General features: G+C 55.5%; 1 protein-coding gene across 4 annotated transcripts in view; it reads right to left on the bottom strand.

Moving 5' to 3' along the window:
• Positions 1–24,483, bottom strand: part of MIDEAS (mitotic deacetylase associated SANT domain protein) — a 77,196-nt gene that overhangs the window by 5,687 nt on the left and 47,026 nt on the right. For all 4 annotated transcript variants that reach the window (XM_055132880.1, XM_055132881.1, XM_004612290.3 and 1 more), the window contains exons 2-9: positions 16,262–17,925; positions 14,245–14,544; positions 8,180–8,522; positions 6,109–6,175; positions 5,610–5,752; positions 5,413–5,516; positions 4,050–4,125; positions 3,423–3,511 (exon numbers count right to left, since the gene is read on the bottom strand). In XM_055132880.1, the coding sequence (XP_054988855.1) occupies positions 3,423–3,511; positions 4,050–4,125; positions 5,413–5,516; positions 5,610–5,752; positions 6,109–6,175; positions 8,180–8,522; positions 14,245–14,544; positions 16,262–17,683 (2,544 nt within the window). In that variant the 5' untranslated portion in view covers positions 17,684–17,925. The remainder of the gene's footprint in view (positions 1–3,422; positions 3,512–4,049; positions 4,126–5,412; positions 5,517–5,609; positions 5,753–6,108; positions 6,176–8,179; positions 8,523–14,244; positions 14,545–16,261; positions 17,926–24,483) is intronic.

The raw sequence follows: 24,483 nt of genomic DNA, 5'->3' as shown, positions 1-24,483 counted from the left end.
CTCACCTGGAAACGCCACCCTCTCTCACCCCCCTAAGTTGTTCCTCGACCTAAAGCTTCGAACAAACTCCAGTCAGCCAGGGAATGCCCAGCATTCCCCGAAACTCCAGCTTTCCTCTAAAATCCTCCAAACTCCTGTTGTTTCAGAACACTGGGGAAGTTTCCGTGACCCAGAAGCTTCAGCTTTATTCAAAAGGAGAAAAAAAAAAGCCCCAAAGGGCCGTATGAAGCCATTTAGACACATACAGGAGCTGCACATTCGAGTTACTGCATCCGTTTTAGTTTCTTGGGTCTGATAATGGTGCCACTGCTGTAGAAGGGGCTATCTTCAGGGCTTTTTTTTTTTTCTTTTTGGGTTACACATGGCAGTGCTCAGGAATTACTCCTGGCTCTGCACTCAGGAATTACTCCTGGCAGTGCTCGGGGGACCATATGGGATGCTGGGGATTGAACCTGGGTTGGTCGCATGCAAGGCAAATGCCCTACCCGCTGTGCTATTGCTCCAGCCCCAGATTTTTTCTGATATATTTGAACCCTGTGTTATGACATTTGTAAATGCTTCTAATTTATTTGGGAGGCGGGGGAGGCACACTTGGTGATGATCAGGGCACCATCTGCGGTGCTGGAGATCAAATCTGGGTTGGCTGCATGCAAAGCAAGTGCCCTACATGCTGTACTATCTTTCCTGCCCACTTTCTTTTTCCTTTTTTAGGTGGGGGAGGGGGTTTGGACCACACTTGGTGGTGCTCAGAGCTTACTCCTAGCTCTGTGTTCAGAGATCACGCCTTTATTTTATTATTGTGTTTTTTTTTTAATTGAATCACCGCGAGATACAGTTACAAAGCTTTCATGTTTGAGTTTTGGTCATAAAATGATCAAATACCTATCTCTTCACCAGTGCACATTTTCTACCACCAAAATCCCCAGTATTCCGCCCGCTCAATTCCAACCCTTCCTCTGCCTGTGTGGCAGGCAATTTCCACAATATTCCTTCTCTACTTTGATTATATTCAACATTTTGACACCAGTCCCACCCTTAATACTTGGAATCTTCCCACAACCACTCAAACCTGCAGAAAAGGCAATGCTAGAAAATTTGCTTTGTATTGTTTGTTATGGGTAGCATATAATGTTGCACGGCCACTCTCAAATTCTGAAATTTTAAAAATCATAGTCTGGAGAGATGAGAGATCACTCCTGATAGGCCCAGGGGACCTATATATGGTGCTGAGGATTCAACCCAGGTTGGCCACATGCAAAGCAATAGCTCTAATTTCTATACTATCTCTCCTGCCCCGCTCCTTCTCATGTTTAATTAATTAAAGCAAGAGAAGGAATGAACTTCTTTCTACTGCACATAGGTAGCACTGTGGCACTGTCTGTAGCAATGTCGTCCCACTGTTCATTGATTTGTTTGAGCGGGCACCTGTAACGTCTCCATTGTGAGACTTGTTACTGTTTTTGGCATATCGAGTACACCACGGGTAGCTTGCCAGGCTCTGCCGTGTGGGCGGGATACTCTCGGTAGCTTGCCAAGCTCTCCGAGAGGGGTGGAGGAATCGAACCCGGGTCAGCCACATGCAAGGCAAATGCCCTACCTGCTGTGCTATCGCTCTAGTCCAATACATAGGCATGTGTGTAAATTTATATATAATGGAGCTAGAAAAAGAAAAAAAATGTGGCAAATGTTAACAGGTAAGTCTCCATGAGGTGCAAATGGATGCCCAATGTCCTATTTCAGTGTTTCTGCAGGTTTAAAATTGGTCAAAACAAAAAAGTCAAGGTGGGGAGGTGGAGAGGACAGTCCGGGCAACATCCAAATTTAAATCCAGCCTAGCCCTGGAAGCAGAGAATCAATGGGGTGATTTCATTCATCACTAGAAGGAGCAATTAACAAGTGAGAATGAAAAATGTGCAAGTCTAAGGAATCCCAGGGACCTGCAAGAAAGCCATGGAAAATCCAGAGGAAGCAGGAGGCCCAAGGCTTACAGCTCTCTCTGCGCTGCCCCCCAAGACTGCGGGCCCCAAGGCAAGGCTGCATGTGTCAACAGTGAGAAAGGGGAGACCAGAAATGTCCCAGGGCCACCCCGTGCAAGCTCTGGTTCTAGTTCTGGGCTACCTCCCTGCACAGAGGCCGTTTTTGCTGACTCTGCCCCAGTTCCCTCAGGCTCCCAGCCTCGCCATAAACTGGGAGGGCAGGGAGGTCCTCTGTGCCCAATTTGCTTCACATCATAGGAATGGCCAAGTCACACATGTGTCACATATATCCTGGGTGCACTTTCCCTGTGAATTCTCTCAGAACGGTCTATTAATCAAGCTCCCTGGGGGAGGCACATGTCACAGCCGTGTCCTTTCCAGCATGGCTCTACAACCAGAAGTCGCCCTCAAACAAAGCCTCTATAGGAAAATCAGCACTTCCTCTGCTCGCCAGCCCAGCCCAGCATGAACAAGCCGGAGCAAAGAACACATTTGGAGACACCTGCTTCCCTCACAGGGCTTGAAGCCCTGCAACGTGAGACACAGTGGCGGCAGGGATGCAAGTCCTTGAACTTGCAAAGCACCCAACTCTCCCAAGAACAAACTCCATCCAGGAAAATGAGGCTCAACTTCTCCACTGAGTGGTTAGAAGGCAGGCCAGTGCGTGAGGGGAAGTGGGCAAAAGCCCCTTCCGCACCCCAGGTCAGATACATGGGCACCAATTCTCCGTGTCCCTCACCCTGCCTGCTGCCCTTCTTAGCACAGTTTCCCTTAGCAAGTCACTTGTTTGTTTGGGGGTCACACTCAGAGGTGCTCATGGGACCCCCTGGGGCCAGAGTTCCTACATGAAAATCCTGTGCTCTGGCCCTTTGCACCATCTCCCCAGAAAATCAGGTCACTACGCCTGATGTTACTGGCTGTGATGCCCACTCAGGCCTCCTCTGGCTTCAACCCAGAGCCTGGCCACACTACCCTAAGCGGGAGTAAAGGGGCTTAGAACAAAGTAGGGGGGAAGGTCTGATATTTTCATTTCATAGTTCTGTGTAAAAGACCGTTTCTGCAGCTACTTAGTAATACTAACCAACTGCTTTTTCTGGGGGGCTGATGGGTGGGGAAAGACCTCCAAAAAGGTCTTGGAGGTCTGTGGGCCCTCCCAAAAGGGTGAATCCTGCTGATGGTTCGGTGCAATGGCCTGAGGATGTGGTGCTAGTTGGGTCCTGCAATGCCCCTAGGCTTAGGGGCGTCCAAAGCTTCCCCAGGTAGTGTTTGGGGGACCTTGTGTTGCTGGGGATCCAGCCCAGGCTGGCTGCATGCAAGGCAGGCTACCAGTCCCTGTAATCTCTCCAGCCCACTCTGCTGCTTCTTAGGGGGGCTCAGCAGAAAGCAGCAGGGACTTCACTGGCAGAGGGAGTCTCAAATCATCCCTGATGCAGAGTCCCAGCTCACCAGCTTCTGCACCAGGAAGAAATCCTTCTTGTAGATGGCGATGCCCTTGTTGAAAAGCTTCTTCTCCGCCATCTTCCACTGGTCAGAGCCTGCAGGACAAAGGTGCCAAGGGGAGTGATTAGTGAGTGAGTGAGTGCAGAAGTATCAGCTCAGCCATCCATGCCCCCCGCCCCCCCCCGCCAGAGCAACTCCTCCCTGGTGGTGGGCACTACCCCTAGAAGCTGTCCGTCGCCTCGAGGTACAGGTCAACCAAGATAACACACACAGAACCTTTGGAACGTGCCTGGCACGGAGGTCTGCAAGGATCAGGAGCTGCTATGTGGTCAGTCTAACAGTGCAGGGCCCATCTAGGGACCTGGCCCTCTCAGTGCCTGGCACCTGATGCCAAGCCCAAGATTCTGCCTGAAGTCCTGGCTCCTGAGCCTGGTCTGTGTCTAGTTGTATGCGTGCAGGGCCCCCCAATTTTGGAGTCAGTTTCTTCTTTCTGTCTCTGGCTTCTCTAGGTGGCACCTGCCCAGCCCTCCCCCGCCCTGGCCTGACTCTGTGCACTATGCTGAGTGTCAGCGAAGCTGGAGTCCCCACGAGGTGCCAGGACCAGTGGCCCCCCACGGCCATGCTCAGACCCACCTGTGTAGTGATAAGTTGCCAGTGGGTGGTTGTGGGGCCGCAGGGGCCTCTTCAGCAGCAGCTTGTTCAGTGTTTCCTGAAAGGAGAATGAAGAGGTCGGGCCGAGCTCCGCAGCCCCGGCGCTTCATTGCTGCTTCTTCCTTCTCTCGTGGGGATTGGACAGGGATCCCGCCTGTCCAATACTGGCCAGCTGGGCTGACAGCTCAAGGGGACCTGAGGATGCGCTGCTGCTGGGGATTATCTGGGTCACCCCTGCCGTGCTGAGACCTCCTGGGGAGCCCGCAGGGGACCATGTGGTAGTAGGGGTTAAACCCGGGATGGCCCAGGCAGAGCTGATGGGGGAGGGGTCGAGGGAGGTTAACCCCTCAACTCTGGCTTCAGTTCAGGGTGCTTCTTCTTATCACTCTGAATGGCTGAGGGACGAGAGTCTGGCAGGAGTGGGGCTGTTCAGGGAACCAGGCACTTCAGTGGGGACCCAAATGACCCTGAGCCAGACACCGGGGTGCCTGGAAGACTTGGAGTAGTAATGTCTAGGCAAAGGGTCCACTTTGGCAAGCACTGGAGAGTGAGCTTCTTAAACTGGATCACAGCTCCACACAGGGTTGGAAAAGAAAACCTTTGAAATGTGCCTTAAGATTAAGTCACTGTCACTGTCATCCCATTGCTCATCGATTTGTTCGAGCGGGCACCAGTAACATCTCTCATTGAGAGACTTATTGTTACTGTTTTTGGCATATCCAATATGTGCAGGTAGCTTGCCAGGCTCTGCTGCGTGGGCTCGATACTCTTGGTAGCTTGCCGGGCTCTCTGAGAGGGGCGGAGGAATCGAACTCGGGTCTGTCGAGTGAAAGGCAAACGCCTAACCGCTGTGCTATCGCTCCAGCCCGTGCCTTAGGATAAATTTAAGATTTATTATCAGTACGTTTGGTAATTTGAACATTTTACATATACCTATATATACCTGTATATCATTTTTCCTCGTTTGTTTTTTGGGCCACAGCTGACAATACTCAGGGGTTACTCCTGGCTCTGCACACAGGAATTACTCCTGGTGGTGCATGGGGGGACCACATGGGATGTCAGGGATCAATCCCGGGTCAGCCGCGCACAAGGCAAGCACCCTGCCTGCTGTACTATCTCTCCAGCCCCTGTGTATCTATTTTATATTCATGTCTCTTTTATATACCTATGTCCCCAGGTGTGTGTGTTGGGTAAAAAAGGGTCACAGAGTTTTAGAAGCCTTGGCTAGAGATTGGAATGAGGGGTTCCTTGGGTCAAGCCGCCAGGCCCTTTGCCGTTGCCAGACTCTAAGCCTGGCTCAGACCTCCCAGGCCTCCCTCTCCACCAGGGGGCGCTGTCTCACCAGGATGTTCCCCCGAGACTCGTGCAGACAGTGGAGGGCCAGCTCCTGGTTGGTGCCCGCTCCAGGGAAAATGCTGGAGCAGGCAGCCGTCAGCAGATCTTCAACTGGATTGGAGGAGAGAACAGGAGTGACTCTCAGGGCCGGTGGGGAGGGCGGCCCCAGCCCACCTCCTCCTGCTGCACACGTCCTCCTCTCACCTTGCCTCTGCTTCTCCCGGCTGTTCTCCAGGTCATCCCACGGCTGCCACACCAAGTCCGCCTTGTGGGGGTCAGCGGCTGCCAGTGCCCGGTCCCTCACACAGGGGATTTCTGCTTGGAAGCGGGAGCCCACGTTGATCCGCCTGCAGGGGTGGAAAGGGCGGGGAGGGAGAGGGGTGTGAGGGAGGGGGAAGAGGCGGGGCGGGTGCTGGTCTCAGCTGCATGCGGGGAATCTGGGGACGCCGAGGACAGCTGAACACTGCCCGCCAGGCAAGGCCCAGAGCCTGGGGAAGGGCAGTCCACGCACCGGAGGTTCTCTCAAAGGAGACACTTCCAGTGCTCAGAGGCGAAACGATGCCGAGCGGGTTTTTCCAAAGCCCGTGACTGACATCCAGAAGCAGGGTAGGGGACAGAAAGGCTCAGGGCGACCCAGCTCCCAGCCCATTCGAGACCCCGCTGGCCACCCTCATCCCTGGGACAGAGGCCGGCTTGCACTTACGGCTCAATGCTCACTGGGGTGGCCTCCCCCATCACAGAGAGGATAGGCGGGGTAACTTCGGCACTATCTGTGGGACGAAGAGCAGGTTAGCAAAGGGTACACCCTCTTTCCCACCGTAAAACACCCCCTCCTCCTCCCCCCATCTCCCCCTATAACCTAAGCAGGGCTTCTCTGTATGCAGAAGAGCTTGCGGAGGGTGGGGGGTGGGGGGTGGGGCGTGGGGGGGGGGGAAACAGAGATGGTCCCCATTGGAGAACAGGCCCCGGAGCCTGACAACTGAGAGGTCTGCCAGACAGACCGGGTCTTTTTACCTGCAAAACACTATGCACTTCCTAAGGCTCCTATAAGGAGTGAATTCGGCCACAGGGAGCCTAGCACTTAAGGAACACCAGCAACTAGTCACCCCTGCCCCGAGCCCGACACTAGCAGGAAATGGCCACTGAATGCTGATCATTCTAGGAAGAGGCTGAAACCAGCAAAGGGGCAAAGAGAATCATTGTTTCATAATCATCTCCCCACTTCCTTTCTCTGCCTAGGTTTCACTCTGGAGCTAAGCTTTTGTTTTGATCCTTACTGATGCCTCACCTCCGGCCCCTCCAGTTAGCTTTCCCCTCCTACAGTGCCAGGCATGGAACTCAGGGCCTCAACACACGGAGACATGCACTCTATCACTCTTTATTTTAGTTTTGTAGTTTTGGGGACACACTTGGAGGTTCTCTGGGGACCGCATGCCGCTCCACAGAGTTGGCTTGGGCTACATGCAAGACAGAGGCCTGAGCCGCTGAATGATCTTTGTGGCCCAGAGCTTTTCTCAGCACGACCCAGTTCCCCAAACAGAACCTTTTCCTGACTCCTGCCTGCACGTCGGCATCTTTTAAAACCTGAGCTCCGCTGGAGGCATTTTGGGCGGCCTCTCCCCTCCCAGCCTCCCACCATGTGACCGGCTGGCAAGCACCTCCATCTGCGCAGACCCCAGGGCGTGGCCCTCCCTCGTGGCCCTGCACAGACCTACCTGCGGGCCTTTGCACTGCTCCCTTCCAGGCCAAGCGCCCTGCCCCTTCCTGCCCTGGCCTGAGCCCCACCCTCTCCTGAATGCCTTCCTCACCTCAGGCTAGAAGCCGACAGCAGTACACTGCCCGGAACCTAGTCCATCTCCCAGGCTTTCCGGTTCCTACGCTGCAATGGGGCAATGCAGCCTCCTGGGCTGCTCTCCTAGGCCTCCGCCCTATTTTCTCCTTAGATTAGACCCAAGTATCCTGTGCATGCCCGTAGCCCTCCAGGAGCTGGTTCAAGGCTTTGCACCTCAGTGCGGGATAAACAGGCACGATGGGAGACAGGCCTCTTTCTTGCTGCGGGACTGGCCTCTAGAACTGACTTCTTCCCGCACAATCCAGGCAGGGTGGGAAGCTTGGACCTTCCAGGGCAAGTGGGAGGACCCAAAGTCAGCCAGCTCCAGGTAGGCCATTTCTTGCCCGTGGACACCAGGGGGCACCAGAGAGCTATGCACGGGTGAGCCAGGGTCAGAGGTTAACGTGCTGGGGCTACCTGGGTGGGGTAACATTTATTTTCACCTCTCCACCCCCCCTGAGGCAGGATTACCCCAGTTCTCAGAGAAAATGGATCCTCTTGTGGAGTGGGCAGCATTTTTTTTTTTCAGCAATTCACCACCCAGGCTACCCAAAAGGCTTGCCTTTGGACCAAAGAGCTGTTTACCAGCTCCAGGAGACCCGTCTGCCCCACATTAAGAGCAAACATGAAGCACCAGGCCTGACATTAAACGCTTTCCGCGTGCTCCTGCATCGGAACTCCACCACGGCCCGGAGAGGAAGCTATTAGGCTGAGGCAGAGGAAACGGCTATTTGTGGATCTAAAATTAGTTGCGAGGACTGAGAGACCCTCCCTTAAATACCAAAGAAACGATGATCCGGGAGCTTCAGCAACCTGCCCCGGGGGGGGGGGGGGGTCTTGGGCGGACTCCCTCCTGCCACCCTAGGTGCTCCTGAACCGGTGCTCTCCCCTTCCCCGCCGCTCTGGCACAGTCCCCCATGGGATGGCGGAGGGGCTCACTCACTGGAGCGCAGCAGGGTGCGGTGGGCACTCTTTGGCGTGATAGGAGGAGGGGCCGGGATGCTGTTGGTTGATATGATGGCATTGAAGTAGAGGCCGGAGCCTTCCCGCACGGGGCTGAGGATGGGGGGCGGGGTGTAGGGGGGCAGCTCGAAGCTCCGCTCGGAGGAGTGGTCGGCCAGGCGGACAGGAGAACGCAGGTGGCTCTGGTAGGGGGTGATGTTGGAGTAGACAGGAGGGGCGATGAAGGTGCCGGCCTTGGTGGGGATGATCAGGGGCTCGGGCCGCGGCCGCTTGGGCTTCCGCACTGAAGTTTCCCCTTCCAGCTTGGCGCTCATGTCTTCAGCCTGGGGAAGGAAATGAGGGGGGAGGGCCTCACTCAGCCTCCGTGTCCTGGGGAAACTGAGGAGCCTCGCCTTCACCCCCCAGCCCCCCAACACACACAGCAATCTATAAAGGGGTGCAGGTCCCAAGGCCTTTCATCCTCTCTCCTTCCTGACTCGGGGCTGGAGAAATAGCACAGCGGGTAGGGCATTTGCCTTGCATGCAGCCGACCCGGATTCAATTCCCCGCATCCCATATGGTCCCCTGAGCACCGCCAGGAGTAATTTCTGAGTGCAGAGCCAGGAGTAACCCCTGTGCATCACTGGGTGTGACCCAAAAAGCGAAAGAGAGAGAGAGAGAGAGAGAGAGAGAGAGAGAGAGAGAGAGAGAGAGAGAGAGAGAGAGAGAGAGAGAGCTAAAAATTCATTTTTAGGCTGGATGTAGCACACAGACCATTGCTCCCAGACCCACAGTAAAGTATAGTCTCGGGCCTAGCTTCTTTAAATTATGATGACATGGGGCGGTGTGACTGAGTATGGGTCAGGGACACACACACACACACACACACACACACACACACACACACGCAGTTTGGCTCTGAATGTGCAGTGACCAACAATTAACTCAAAATCCACCGTGCGATGAGTCTGAAGTGTTTCTGCCAGAACTCACTCTCACGTTGCAATTCTCAGGTGGAAAGGGGTGAAGAGTAGAAAATGCAGAGAGAGTATGGGGAGGTGAAGGGCCCAGGCTCTGGGCAAGGTGGCTTAGACTGGAATGCGTGTCTGCATGAGAAATAACTTAACCTTTCCACGCCTCACTCGAGACTTTGAAGATGGGGCTAAGCACCTCGGGGATGGCTAGGAGAAAGAAATGAACCCTCGGATGGAAATCACTGAGAACAAGAGCTGGGACGCCGCTAATCCTAGTCGATGCTGGCTGTTACCGTTACCTGAACTCCGGGCTCTGCTTTTAGAGTCACCCACACTGTGCCCTCAAGATGTGGGCAGGGCATGGGACCACCCAGGCACGGTCGTCTTGTGCTCACAGAATTGTTTTGATTCTTCTGTTCTCAGAGTCTGAGTCCTGCTCCCCCAGGCTGGACCACACATGTGACCCAGGTTAGCCCTCCGAGAGAAGGCGGGGCTAGGAGGGAAGAGGAATTCCTGGCTCCAATTCTGTCTTCTTCTCAAACACCCAGATCATCTCCTTGGGCTCCAGTTGGCCACAGGTTAAGGCTGGCTGCACTGACCAAGAGGACTGGGAACAATGGATGTTACAGGGAGACCCTGAATCCTCATGAGGCTGCCTGCGGCCGTATTCTTCCGCCATCTGTGCCTGGCTGGGAAAGTTCTCCCAGGCAGGGAATCAGATCTAAGTCCTATCTAAGGCAACCTACAGGTCAGCCTCTGGCCTTAGCTGCACCTATTTCTACGAATGGGGCAGAGTGAGCTATGCAGCTGCTCACAACAAACTGTCAGAACCCCACAAATGTCCCCTCGAGCTTCTCCCACAAATGTCCCCTCTACCAGATAAGAGATGGCAAGAGCAGAGATGCTACAGGGAACAGGACCCCCTCCTCCCAATGAGCTCCCCGGACTGTTATAGAGGCATGCAGACACACAGTCACTATGGCAAAGAATAAGTGAAAAGAAAAAAAAAATCCACCCTCAGTAGGAAACTGCACTTCTGGCAGTGTCAGCAGGAAAAGAAGGAAAGATCCTGGGCCCAGGAAGAGAGAAAAACCCCAAGAAAAGGCAAGTCTTTGGAAACGGGTCTCCTTAGAGGAAGCTGCAGATAACTGAGATGGGCAATCGAAAGGTCCAGAGACTGAAAGAAGATTCTGGGCAATTCACAGAACCAGAGGGAAACGACTGGAGCTGGGGATTGCCGAGGAAGAAAAGCTGAATGAAATCCCAGGATGGAACTGGGAACCTGGAGGTGATAAGGAGTAAGGAATAGGTGAACCCACACATGTTAGAGCTTCTGATCATTGTGTCTGATTAAAATGAAGCAATTCAGGATGGCTGATGCTGTTGGTGACCTGTCAGATGCAAAAGTAATTCTCTGGAAGGGAACAATGTCCAGAGTTTTTAATCTCCCTAACTTTTTATATAGCGTCCTTCAATTTAAAGAAAAGAGAAAAAAAAGAAAGCAAGATATGATTTTAAAACAAGAGATAGAAGCCAGAGTAATAGTACAGCAAGTAGGGCACTGGCATTACATGCAGCTAACCCAGGTTCCATCTGCCGGCATCCTATATGGTTCCCTGAGCCCGCCAGGAGTAATTCCGGAGCTCAGAACCAGGAATAACCCTTGAGGGACCGGAGAGAAAGTACAGCAGGTAGGGTGCTTGCCTAGAATGCAGTCAACCTGGGTTTGATCCCTGAAAAACCATATGGTCCCCAGAACACTGCCAGGAGTGATTCCAAATGCATTGCCAGGTGTGGCGCCCCCACCCCTCCCCCCAAAATAAAACCCTTAAACATCACCAGATGTGAGCCCCCCCAATAAACAAAAATTTAAAAATAAAATCAAAGGATAACAGATATTAGAAACATTCATAGGGCTCCCATTAATGAAAATATCAATATAGACTTTAATGAATCTATGCTTGAATGATGCAATAAAATGAAAGGCAAGTTTGAGAATTCCATCAAAGAACTAGAAACTCTAAAATGGAACCAAATTAGGTAACTGGAAAAAGAAAGTAACTAAAACTGTGGAACTTGGTCCATGGACTCAACAACATATTAAACAGCTAAAGAGGAAAGAGTGAGTAGAAAAATGGGTCACACAGGAAAAAAACAAATAGTATATGACAAGCAAAACAGGAACATGGTGAAAAGTGATCATAAACATTTAATTTCATAAATTTAATACCATGAAAAGAGAAAACATGGCAGAAGAAAGTGAAGCAGCAGGCTTGATCCCTGGCACCACATATGGTCCCCGATCTCTGCCAGGAGAACAGAGTCAGGAGAAAGACTGGCACAGCGTTAGGAGTAAGCCAGGGGCACCACAGGATGTGGTCCAGAAATTAAACAAACAAAACTGCTGCAGAAAAATAAAAACTAGGGCCAGAGAGATAGTACAGCAGGTAGGGCATTTGCCTTGCACATGGCAGACCAGGGTTCAATTCCCGGCATCTCATAAGGTCCCCGAGCAATGCCAGCTGCAGTGATTCCTGAGTGGAGAGACAGGAGTAACCCCTAGGCACTGCCAGGTGTGACCCAAAAAGAGAAAAAAAAAAGAAAAAAGAAAAAAAACAATGCTTCTCTTCTGTGCAATTCAAAAACAAGATAGTCGCCTTACATTCAAAGGAATAGTAATATGGCTTATATTGCAACACTGTAGCTAAGAGGGAGACAGGAGCCATGGGAATGTTATCTTCAGAAAATAACTACCATCAAGCACAGGATTCTCTACCCAGCAAAGGTAGCCTTCAAAAACAAACAGGAAGTAAAAATACTTTCAGACAGTCAACACCTGAAAAATGCATCACTATCGCTCACCCTCAAGGAAAAATTAAGGGATACTCTTCACGCGAAGTCAATGATCCGAGATGCAAGCAAGATACAAGAAATGAAAAGCAACAAAAGTGGCAACTCAGCCTCCATGCCTCAAACAACAACAAAACAAAATAACTAGGCACACAATAAAAGGTTAAGTACTGGGTAAATCTAAAATGAGTAACAACCAAACCATGTTACAATGTTCTTTCAATGTTAAAATACAGAGAATGAAAATGCATGTGCATAATTCTAGGTAGAAACTGGAATTTGTAAGTGTTCGGAGAACACACGTTTTAATCCAGCTGCCTTCTCAGAGAATTCACTTGTATCTTGAATGATACTAGTACCGTCCTTATGGGAACGGAGAAAGGAGTCCCTCAAATTTCCTTTTGTAGATGCTGGTTCTTTAATAGGAATCCAGATTTAAAAAAATTAAAAGCTGGGAGTTGGGGAGATGACTCAAAAGCAGGAGCCCGAGATGAATTCTGCAGTATGGGGAAATGGTCCCTGAGCATCATGGTATGGCCCCAACCTCCCCACTTCTGACAACCCCCAAAAAGAAAAGAGCATTAAAAAAAAAAAGCTGGAATCACTGAAAGAGTAATATATAATTCAATCAATAAATTTTTAATATAGAGGGGTAAATAACATAATCGACCCATTTCCATCCAAAGGACTGAAAAATTAGGGGGGGTGGAGGGCAGGCAAGGAGAGATATAGAAAGGCCAACTAGGGTAAGCAGAAAGCAAAAAGCAGTTGGCAGGGTCAAACCCAAGCATATCAATAATTATATTGACTGTAAACTCTATCAGTGCTCTAATTAAAAGACAAAGGTTGTTGGACCGGATAATAACAACCTTCAATTATACGCCACTTACAAAGAAGGCTACAAAAAAGACTGAAACTGAAAAAAAAAGCGGAAAAGACACACATTCCAACCACCTCCATCCCCACCCCCACACCGGCCAAAAGAAATCTAAATGTTAACAAAGGAGACACTCAAAGTTAAAGAAACAAAGGGAGGATACTCAGGTAATGGCCACCACCATCATATGTCACCCCTCACTGCTGGTTGGCGCTTATTATTATATTTAAGGCCAAAGACATTACTGAAGATAAAAATAAGCATTTCAAGATGATAACAATGACTAATTCTGGGGCTGGAGCAATAGCACAGCGGGTAGGGCATTTGCCTTGCATTCGGCCTTTCCAGGTTCAATTCCCAGCATCCCATCTGGTCCCCTGAGCACCGCCAGGGGTAATTCCTGAGTGCAGAGCCAGCCAGGAGTAACCCCTGTGCATCGCCAGGTGTGACCCAAAAAGCAAAAAAAAAAAAAAAAAAAAAAAAAAGACTGATTCTGATCTAAGATGAATATACCAGGTCCGGACAGACAGCACAGAGGGTACCACTTACATGTAGTGGACTTCTGACACCCTGTAGGGCCCCAAGCCTGGACAGGAGTCACCCCTGAGTATAGAGGCAGGAGTAAGCTCTGAATGCTGCTGGGGGTGGCCCATCCACCCAGCCAAATAAAAAAAAAAAAAGAGAGAGAGCGAAAAAGAGAAAATATACAGGGGTTGAGGAGGTTTCTCAAATGGCTGGAGTGTATGTGTGAGGCCCCAGTTTGAACATGAGCCCTCATGTTCCTCTCTGACCCCGTCAGTGGGCATAGCCCTTGTGACAGCCAGGCTGAGCACTGCCAGGCCTGAGCGCTGAGCCACCGGCCCAGCTGGCCCAGGCCTACCCAGCATTGCTCGAGAGGTCACCAAAAAAGAACTGAACACAAAAACCATGAAGGAAAATCGTGAAACAAACACTGACAGAACTGAACGAAACACATCAAACCTCAGTCTTAGTGGGACATTCCAACACACACATGTCCGCAAATCAGACACCACACCTCCCAATTCCTGGGCCATGTTTCGGGCCTCTCAGAACTTAGTGATCTGAGGGACCAGAGAGTTACTAGCACAGGGATTAAGGCACTGACCCCAGCTCAATCGTGGGCACCACACAGGGTTCCCCAAGCACCACCAGGTGGAGCCCAACACCCCTCATACCCCATCCAAAGCTAAAAAACCTCCATGACCTGAAACCAGACGCGCGTGTGCGCACGCACACACACACACACACACACACACACACACTCGTACACACACACAAAATCCGCTCTCCTTTCCCTAAGGTCCCTCCCCGGGAGCACGCAGGTCCAGGCACCGGGCTGCCTACCTGAGCAGGGCCGTCAGTCCCAGGGATGCGCGTGGACCGCCGGCGGGTGACAATGACCGAGGGCTTATGTTCCGTGGGGTTCTGTTCAGGCCCTTTCCCGTCCTCCTCCGCACCGCCAGTCTGGGCCAGCTCAGTCGGGTCCGCAGTCCGCACCGGCACGGACACTGGGATGATGAGGGGCACCATCCCACTGTCCTCTCGGGCTCGCTTGGCCGCCAAGGAAGGCTCAGAAAACTCCACCCCGCACCCGGTGGTGGAGGCCAGCACACTCTTCCGCTTTTCCTCAGAGCCATTGGCATCCTGGAGAGAGACAGAAGGTTTAGTCCAACCTGCGGCTCCAGGCCCCCTCGTCCCATGCGACCTTGAAAGACCCACAATGGTTCCCAGAGACTAATGACCTTTACTCCGCCCTGGGCCCAAATCCTCTTCATAACCTTCTGCCAGATCTCCCAGGCTGGCCTGGAGCTGGGCCATCTTAGTCCAAAGTGGCTTACACATGTTTTCTCTACGTAGTGAATGGCACATAAAAGAGTAAATATTCTAAACATGTCTCTGGGCTGGAGAGACAGCAAGGTGATTGCCTTGCACACAGCCGATGCCAGTCTGATCCCTGGCATTACTGCCAAGAGTGACCCCTGAGCAGGCTGGAGCCATAGTACAACAGATAGGGCTCTTGCCTTGCACATAGTCGACCTGGATTTGATCCCTGACACTATATGATCCCCTGGGCACTGCCAGGAATGATTCCAAAACAAAAGAGAGTGACCCCATGAGCACAGCCCTAGGAGTAAGTAAGCCCTGAACACCACCAGCTGTGACCCAAAAAACAAAACAGAAAACAATAAAGTCAGAAGACAATAGAGTGACACATTTTCCAATGCTGAAACAGTGCCGGGGATGTGGCTCGAGTACATGAGCAAGGCCCTGGGTTCAACCCCTGGCACCATATACGGTCTTCCAAGCACTGCTCAGAGTGATCCCTGAGCAGAGCCAGGAGGAAGTCCTGGGCACTGCTGGGTGTGGCCCATAAAAATAAGCATCTGCAAAAGCAAGCACAGAATCTACGGGAAGGTAAGGGAGATCATTCCCAGCAGGTGGAGAGAAAAGGCTGTCCACAGACACAGGGCAAATTTTGCAACTGGCTACATATGACCTGGGGTAGAGTGGATCTGAGACCCCATCCCACCCCCTGCCAGAGGGGGCAAACACTAGCTTTGGAATCAGATGCAAGGTCTCCAGCACAACAGAATGGGGATCAATGCCTCTCCTGTCATCTATCTGAAGATCATGTGATGAAGCGTAGGAAAACCCAACCACAATACAGGTGCCTGGTTCACTCGTTTCCCATCATCCTTGTCTTTGAAACCAACTTTACTGCAGGATAACGGCCAAGCAACAAAACACAGTTTTTAAATTATAGTTCGATGCATTTTGATGAGTAAAATCCCCCGCTTAGCCACCTTTAATCTTCCCAGGTACCAGATCTGCAAACGGTAAGTAACCTTTCTCCCTACACCATCCTTCAGCTGCCATCAGGACGTGCGATGGTGCTCAGCCCAGCCCCCCACGCTACATGAGTACAAATCCCGCCTTGTCTCCAGGTGTGGACCCATGTATGAAGATACTGTGGGGGGGGGGGGGGCCGAACCCTCTGACATGTGGTGGTGGGGGGGTTCATTTCTCCCTGTAGATTTTAAAAACTGCCCTGGGGGGAGCCTGAGAGGGAGAGTACAGTGGGCAGGCCACGTGCCTTGCAAGTGGTCAACCCAGGTCTGATCCTTGGCATCCCATGGGGGCCCCTGAGGAGCAATGCCAGGAGTGATTCCTGAGTGCAGAGTCGGGAGTAAGCCCTGAGCATAGCCGGGTGTCAACACTGCCCTTGGAGCCACCTGTCCCCGCATCCCCCCCACCACACACACACACACACACACACACACACACACACACACACACACACACACACACACACACACACACACACACACACACACACACACACACACACACACACGCTTACCTTGGAGTTCTGCAGCGAGGCCAGCTCCACTGCCTTCTGGGCCAGCGTCAGCAAATTGGCCTCCTGGGACGTCCGGCGCCTCCGTCGAGTGCTCTGGATCACCCCGCCCCGTAGCACCTGCCCGCAGTCCCCCGCGCCCGAGGCCCGCATGCTCTCCTCACCGCCCAGGGCCGGAGCCTCCCGCTCCCGACCGTTGGGGGCCAGTCTCTCCCCGTCGGCCAGCAGCTGGGGCTCCCTCAGCTCCACGGGGTATCCCAGAGCCTCAGGGTGGGGCGGCCCCAGCGGGCCAGGCGGGGGCTGCTGCGGGGGCCAGTGATGGAGGAACAGGTTGGTGGCGGCCTCATGCCCGGGCTGGGTGCTGGCCCCTTCCAGGGCCGTGGGGGGCAGGACCCCCTCCTTGGAGAGGCGGCGGGAGCGGCGGGGGAAGGGGAGCTGGCCCTGAGGTAGCGCCGGCTGCGGGGCGGCCTCCTGCACGAGGGCCTTGCGCAGCTCGGGGTTCATGTCAGGGTTGGGGGCGAAGGGGTAGGCGGACATGCCGTGGTGGGCGAGGTGCGGCTGCCCCAGGGCCGGCTGCAGCCCGTAGTCCTGGGGCTGCTGCGAGGGCGGCTGCTGCAGGGGGTAGAAGTTCTCGAACAGCTGCATCTGGGGCAGGGTCGCCGCCTGCTGCGGCTGCGGCTGCTTCTGGGGCGCGAAGGCGGCCACGGCGTTGGGGGGCGGCGGGCCCTGCCGGAAGACCTGCCGGTTCACCTGGTGGCCGAAGGCCAGCTGGAAGGACTGCAGCGGCAGCGTCTGGTTCGGAGGCTTCTTGGCCACGTGGAAGGAGTTGAGAGGCGCCTGGGGCTGCCCCACCTCCAGGGGCAGCTTCTGGGCCATCATGGGCCGCACGGCGTTGCCATAGCGGTCCAGCTGCGGGGCACCCCCTTTCTCCAGCTTCAGGGTCTCTGGGTGTCCATAATACGAGGACACCCCCAGGCCGGGGTGCGGGGTCCCCTTGGGGGCACTGTAGAGGGGCAGGCTGTGGCGGCCCCAGGCAGGGTGCGGGGGAGGCTGGCCCGGCTGCTGTTGCCAGCCGCTGTCGCTGACCCCCGCGCCCCCTGCGCGCTCCGGACCCATCATGGAGTTGGGCCACTTGACCTGCTGCGACAGCATGGCCGCCGTGTTGCGCTCGGGCCCGAACACCGAGTTCAGCAGCGTCAGGCTGTTAGCGGGGGGCAGCTCCACGGGCTGGGAGGCAGGCGCGGCCCCCGGGGGCCCCTCGTGCCCAAAGTAAGGCTCCTCCTTCACGCGGGAGGGCTGCGGAGGGGCGTGGGGGGGCTGGGGGGCTGGCAGGGGCGGGGGCTGCTCCTTGGTGGCCGCTTCCTGGTCCCCAAAAAGGCAACGTTTTCGCCTGCCTGGAGCCTTGGGCTGGGCCTGGAGGTTCATGGTGTGGCCAGTGGGGCTCGGGCGGGTGCGAACACAAAGGTCACCAATGGCCCATCCCCCGCAGGCACGCAGGTCCCACCGGAAGCCTGGCCCTCGCCCAGCAGCCAACGGGGGCAGAGCAGGGGCAGAAGGAAGTGCTGGTGGATGGGTCCGGCCCAGGAGCAAGAATGGCTGGTTCTTCCTCAGTCCTGGACACGTCTATACTTCCCGCTTCATGGTGCTCCTGCTGCGGGCACTGCCGCCTGCAGAGAGAACAGGGAAGAGTCAGTCACAGCGTCCCGGAGTGGGGCAGGGGGCTCTGGAGCCCGGGCAGGGGGTTGGGGGAGGGGGATCACTGTGCTGCAGTCCGCAGGGTCATTGGTGAGGCAGGAGCTTGGGGATGTTGGAGGGCAACAACATTTCCGCCCCCCAGACCTCCAGTCTAAACGAGTCAACTCAGATGGTTTAGTAGGATCATTTGTGCCCTGCACCAGTACACCTCGGACAGGGCAGTCTCCCGCCCGCACGGCAGAGCCTGGCAAGCTCCCCGTGATGTATTCAATATGCCAAAAACAGTAACAACAATGGACCTCATTCCCCTGACCCGGAAAGAGCCCCCAATACGGCAGCGTTGGGAAGGACAGGGATGAATGGAGACGTTACTGGCGCCCGCTCGAGCAAATCGATGAGCAACGATGAGTGATACAAGTGATACCAGTACACCTGTCACAGGGGCAAAGATCCAGCCTGAACTTACTCCCTCATGGTCCCCCCACCATGGGAAAAAGTCCACCAAGGGTCCCGTCTTCTCTGAGGACAGCCCACAGTCCACTGGGTGCTGTTGCCCTGCCCATACAGCAACCTCCCCCACACTCCTCCCAGATAGGAGCACTGCCCCTCCCCCGCAACGCACAGTGATTAGGGTCCCTGCTGGCTGTGCAGCCCCGCCAGTTTCCTGCAGCAGGCCCAGGACCGGGAATGGTTGGGGGGTGGGGGGGCGGATCCCTGCATAAGGATGAGCAGGTGAGGCCCCAGGAGGGCGTGTGCAGCCCCTGCCCAGCCCCTCCCTGGGAGGAGTCAGCCTGCTGGGTGCAGTCCTTCTCCCCCAAACTTGCACAGAACCTGTTTGGCAGCCCCAGCGGGCTGCAGCCTGGTAGCTGGTCAGTGGGCCCCACCCACCCTTCTCCTCTGCCAGGGAGCTCCTGAGCCCAGAACGGGGGCGGCTATGATACCGGGGACTCAGGTTGCAGAATGAGGGTCCCAGAGGTCTCTCCACGACGGGGTGTGACGGAAGGGCTGCTGGTGTCTCTGCATCTGTGTTCTGACATGATTTTGAAACAACAGGTGGCTCTGTTTAGACTGAGAAACATTTTCTTCTTTTTTTTTTTCCCTCCCTCTTTGTGATGCCACAGAGTGGAATCCAGCATGGAGCCATCTCCCCAGGCCAAGACCAGTATTTTATAACCCACCTCTTTTTTTTTCTTTCTTTCCTGTTTTAGTTTTTGGGCCACACCCCGTGGGGTTCAGATCTACTCCTGCAACTGTGCTGGGTTCGGGGGTGGCCCTCAGGAAACTACGGGCTCCAGGGATTGACCAGAGGAGCGAGTGCTCGGTGCAGTGAGGGGTCTGTCACCTCAGGATGATACCATTTTTATATGTGTGCTAGTGTGCATGCATTTTTTTTTTTTTGGTCTTGTTTTTCTTTGCAAGTCACATCTGTGGTGCTTGGGAGACACTCCCAGCTCTGTGCTTCGGGGTTGCTCCTCATGGTGCTCAGGGGACCATATGGGACAGACCCAGGCCTGGGAAGGTAGAGCCTGCACATGGCCTTCAGAGTCCTCTCCCTGGCCCTCTGCAAGCAGCTGTGGAGTGCCAGGGATCCGACCCGGGTGAGCTGCATGCAAGGCAAGCAACCTACGCACGGTGCCATCTCTCCAATCCCCTAGAGACATCTTCTGCTTTCGACGGGGGAATTCTGTTTCAAGTCAGCAGGGATGAGGGCTGCATGGTCTCTCTCCCACTTCGATTCTGGCCCAGGGTCACTACAGTGAGGTGAAGAGCACAGGGGAAGAGCTCCGGCAGCCCTGGGAAACAAATCTTTGGGCACAGGAGGACTTCAGGCCTACAGATGGATTTACTGGGGTCGGTGTCAGAATTCCCAGGGAACCAGCCAGGTGGGCCGGGCGGGCGGGGCTGGGGTCTGGCGGCCCCGGCTCCTACCAGTGATGCCCGGGCCCCAGGGAAGCGGCACTAGGCACTATCGCGCTATCGCTCCTCCGCAGGCTTCCGCAGCTCCCCAGCCCTTCCCCTGCCCCGTGACTCACAGTGGCCCCGGCCTGCCTTTCACTTTCCCCCACACCAGACGGGGAGGAACTTCCTCCTCCATTTCCTTCCTCCCCAAAAGAGTCCGTCTTGCTTGCACCCCCTTTGTCTTCACGTCAGAAGGCGGGGCAGGCAGAGCAGAGGAGGGCATCGGAGGAGGGCATCCGTGCAGATTCCTCCCCTAACCCCCCAGGCAGGAAGGGGCGGAGGGAGCCCAGCGGAGGACCGAGCATCAAAGACACCGCCTAGAACAAAGTCCACTTCACTCCCTTTAAAGCCTCATTCTCCGACAGCCAACAATCCGATTTGGAGCGGGGCACCCCCCCACGGCCCCCAAGTCAGTGTTCACCCTGAAGAGAAGACCCTGGACAGGGCATGCATGGGCTCTGCCTGCCTCCATCCAGGGGCCGGCCAAGCGTCAGAGCAGGAATGTGCAGAAGGCAGAGGAAGAAAGAAGAAAGAGCACGAGGGAAGCGGGCGGCTGAGGGGGCCTGGAAGGTCCACTGTCTGCTGGGGGCCCCCCCAGAGCTCACATGCACTCCCCACTCCCACTGTCCTGTGACCTGTGTGGGGGCGGTAATGTCCTAGCTCATTCCCACCCCTCAGCGCTAGGGGAGGGTCTGCGAGGAGCCCCCCACCCCGGCTCACCTGGTCAGCTCCCAGCCCCACTTTGCGCATCAAGAAAGGCCATAGCAGGCTTGGGAGACACGGGTAGGGTGCTCGCTTTGCACGGACCAACCTGGATTTGATCCCTGAACACTACCAGGTGTGGCAGGAAAACCAAAAAAAAAAAAAAAAAAGTTGACCGTAGAGGCCAGTTCTGGGGAGGCTGCCTAGAAGCTTCCTGTCACCCCTCACCAGAGCCTGAGTCCCGAGGGGAAGGACAGCAGACCTGCGTCCTCAGAGAGAAAAGGACATTATGTGGGGACAGGGAGCAAGAGGAAGGTGCCTGGAGACGCTGGGGAAGGAGAGACGGGTGCACACTGAGGCCCTGATCCCAGCCTGAACTGTGGGCAGGTAACTCTCCCCATCTCCCCAAGCACAGCTGAGACCCTCTGCCCACAGTAAGAGGAGGCCTGCAGGGAAACCTGGGCCCTCAAGGGCCAACTTGGGCCCGGCTCTGGGCCTCGACTCTTCCTCTCCTGCCTTGGATGGTGTTTGGAGCTTTAAACAACCAGCTCCTAGACTTCACACCACTTCCTCCTCTTTCTGAACCTCAGGTGAGAGGCAGCCTGGCTTTCCCCGGGAGGATGGAGAGGCCACATGGCCCAGCCTACAAGCGGCCAGGGAACGGCAGGCCTCCCCTGGGCCCTATATGGGGACAGGAGCAGCATGGCCCAGATGGTGGGTGCAGGAGGACCGTGACTCAGACGGTGGGTGCAGGAGCACCGTGGCCCAGTGGGTGCAGGAGCACTACCAGAGGAAATCCTGCCAGCAGAAAGCCAAGCAGGCAGCGACCCACACTCCGCTCGGACTGTCATGAGGAGCCCAGGCACACTCCGAGGTGGGGGCATCAGGGCGGCCAAGTGGCAGAGAGGAGCAGTCAAGGTTACACAGGGGAGGTGTCCAGTGTGGCCCTCATGGGCACAGAGGGATGAGAGCCAACAAAGGGCACCCCTCACCCCCTTGGAGGCGAATCCTCCAAGCCCAGGCTGACTCACTGAGCTCAGAGAGGAGTCACGTCTCAGGACCCTCCCAGCCCGCACACGTAACCCTGAACACGGCACCCGGGAAGCCTCGAATCTGCAGACAGAGCAGGGAAGGGGCTGGCAGAATGGGGTGCGAATTCCCCACCTGTGCCCACTCCTCCCCGTATCCTCCCTCTCCATCCGAGACATCGCTGCATCCCATCCGGCCGCATACACTTGGGAGACACACCCAGCACGCAACCCGCTGCCCAGCCCCACCCCTCCCCCGCCTCTCCCTGCGGGTCAACACCAGCAGGTCTCCCTCAGCCCAAGTTCCAGTTACGGACCGCCACGATCCCGTGGAACCCCCTGGTCCCGCTACCTGGAGCTAGGCTTGGGGGGTCTCTCTCTTTGTCGTCATCACCCCAGCCAAGAGCAAGGCCAAGCTGGCAGACACCGTGCCCTGGTCCCTGGGGGGGCTCCCCAAGGGGCGGCAGAGCGTGCCTGGGCGTATCAGCCCTCATGGCCGGTGTGTCCACTCTGCATCCCAAGGGCCGCCTCTTCCAGGCTCTCCCGGAGACTCAGCACAGCTGCCCCTGGTGCGGAGATGAGATGAAGAGGTCCCCTAGCTGTGCCCGTCCCCTAGCTGCGCCCAGCCCGAGGCCAAGCTGGACACAACTCCTACCATCACAGACTCTCACTTTCTGCTGTGTCACACCCGATGCAGGCCCACTGCACCCCCTCCACCCAGCCCACGCCCTCCTGTCCCCACCATTCCCTCTGGCTCCCCATTCCTGGAGCTCAGGGATCTACCTACTGTGCCCTCCTAAGGCTTGACAAGCCTCAAGACACCAATGCATCTGGCGAGGATGCCAAGGGGATAAGAGGAAGCTCCCTAGAGAAGCCTGGGGCGGCCCTGGGGTTCCGGCTCGTATGCTGAAAAGCTCTCTCTGGGCCCATGGCTGTGGCCAGTCTGAGCAAGTGCCCTGGAACGGCCACCTTCAGCCAGCGAGTGGGCGCCAGGAAAACAATCCTGGGACGCCCCTCTCTGGCAGGGGGCTCCCTCCCATTCCTCCAAGTCACTGGACACCGGATCCCGTTAGCAAGCCAGGAAGGAGAGAGCTGGCAGCAACAGTAAGGAAAGCTGGCCTCCAGGGGACACTTCCCTGGAGGGTGACAGAGTCCCTCTCCGGAGTCCCTGGATCCGGACATGTCACTTTGCTCTGCAAGGTGAAACCCAGACCAGAGGACCAGGGTCTCAGTGTACAGCCAGCCAGGGGTAGAGAGCTTGGCTGCTGCAGCCTGAGCTTTAACTGTAAAAATGCCAACACTGGGGGGCTGGGAAGGTGGCTCAGTGGTCAAGCACTTGTCTTCTATGGTTGAAGCCCTGGGTTCAATTCCTGACACTGGGGGGGGCAGGGGGAGGGTAGAGGGAGAAAGCCAGCACTGGAGCTTATAGAGATAGCTCTGAGGGCTGAGACTCAAGCTGAGCATATACGAGGCCCCAAGTTCAATCCTCAGCATCACCAAATCCCCAAGCAGGTATAGCCCCTGAGCACCGAATGCACGGGACCACACGGCTCGATAAACCAACACTGAGAGCAGCCCCCTGGCCCCAGAGCCCTGCTGGGGATCCCCCGCTTCCCCAAGGGGGGAAAAATAATGCCAACACTTAACTGTGTTTCCAGGGATGCGCCTGAGGGGGTCCTCTCGTATTCATGTACCCTGAGAGACTCAGGGTTTCATTCAAGTGTTGGCCTGACCACCCCTGCGCGCCCCGCCCACCAGGAGTCAGGACAACAATCAGGGTTTGGGGGTGGGTGGGTAGTGGGGGTGAGGAGTATTAACCAAGCAGGCCACCCCAGCAGTGGCCAGGATGAGAACACAGGGGCCCCCAAAGGCCAGGCATGCGCTCTGGGCCCTCTCCCGGCTCACAGCACACCCATTTCACAGGTGGGAGCTGAGGAAGAAAGAAGGCAGAGTGTGAAGACTAGTCGGGAAAAATCTTGTTTGAGGAGGAGTGGCTGCCTCCTCCAGGGCCACAGGCAGTCTGGAAGGACCTGGACAGTACAGCGGTCCTCCCCACGGTCCTCCCCATGGGGCTCAGAGAAGCGCAAATGTCCCTGCAGCCAGGCGCTCTCGAGGGAAGGAGGGAGGGAGGGAGGGAGGGAGGGAGGGAGGGAGGGAGGGAGGGAGGGAGGGAGGGAGAGAGGAAGGGAGGGAGGGAGGGAGGGAGGGAGGGAGGGAGGGAGGGAGGGAGGGAGGGAGGGAGGGAGGGAGGGAGTGCCCAGACAGGCCTCATGGGACGTCCCTGGGTCTCCTCACCGGCCTTGGTGCCTGGGGGGCTCCTGACCAGTGGCAGTCCCAGCTCCTCCCTCCTCTTCTGCAAGGGTCCAGCTGAGGTGGTCACTCCCAGCTGCTCTCCTGACTGCAGCCTCCCCCAGCCTCCGCAGCCTCTCCCTGCAGCACTGGCTGAGCCCTGCTGAAGCCAGAAGCTGGGAGTTCCTGGCCTAAGGCAGTCGCTGCCTACACCCACATCCCTGTGCAGTGGGAGAAGCAGAAAGGCACCAGGTGGCTGGTGCAAGGGTCAGGGGTGCCTAGGGAAAGCTCCCGGATGCTGAGCCTCTGCTGAAGCTGTGCCCTCTGCCTGGAAGCCCTGCCTCCACTTGGATCATCAGCCTTCCTTCAAAGCCATCTTCCTCCAGGCAGCCCTCCAGCAATTCTCTTCTTGCCTTTTTCCCAAATCTTTGTGCCCTTAAGCTGGGGATTCATCCTGATCCCCTAACACTTCTCCGCTCTCTTCTGTTTCTGCACAGGAAGAGCAGAGCCAGGAAGCCTGAGGCCCATGAAGAGGACAGTGGCCTGGCTGTC

Source organism: Sorex araneus, chromosome 3 (assembly GCF_027595985.1).
Source record: "Sorex araneus isolate mSorAra2 chromosome 3, mSorAra2.pri, whole genome shotgun sequence".
Classification (NCBI taxonomy): domain Eukaryota; kingdom Metazoa; phylum Chordata; class Mammalia; order Eulipotyphla; family Soricidae; genus Sorex; species Sorex araneus.
This window is presented reverse-complemented; position numbering and strand designations above follow the sequence as displayed.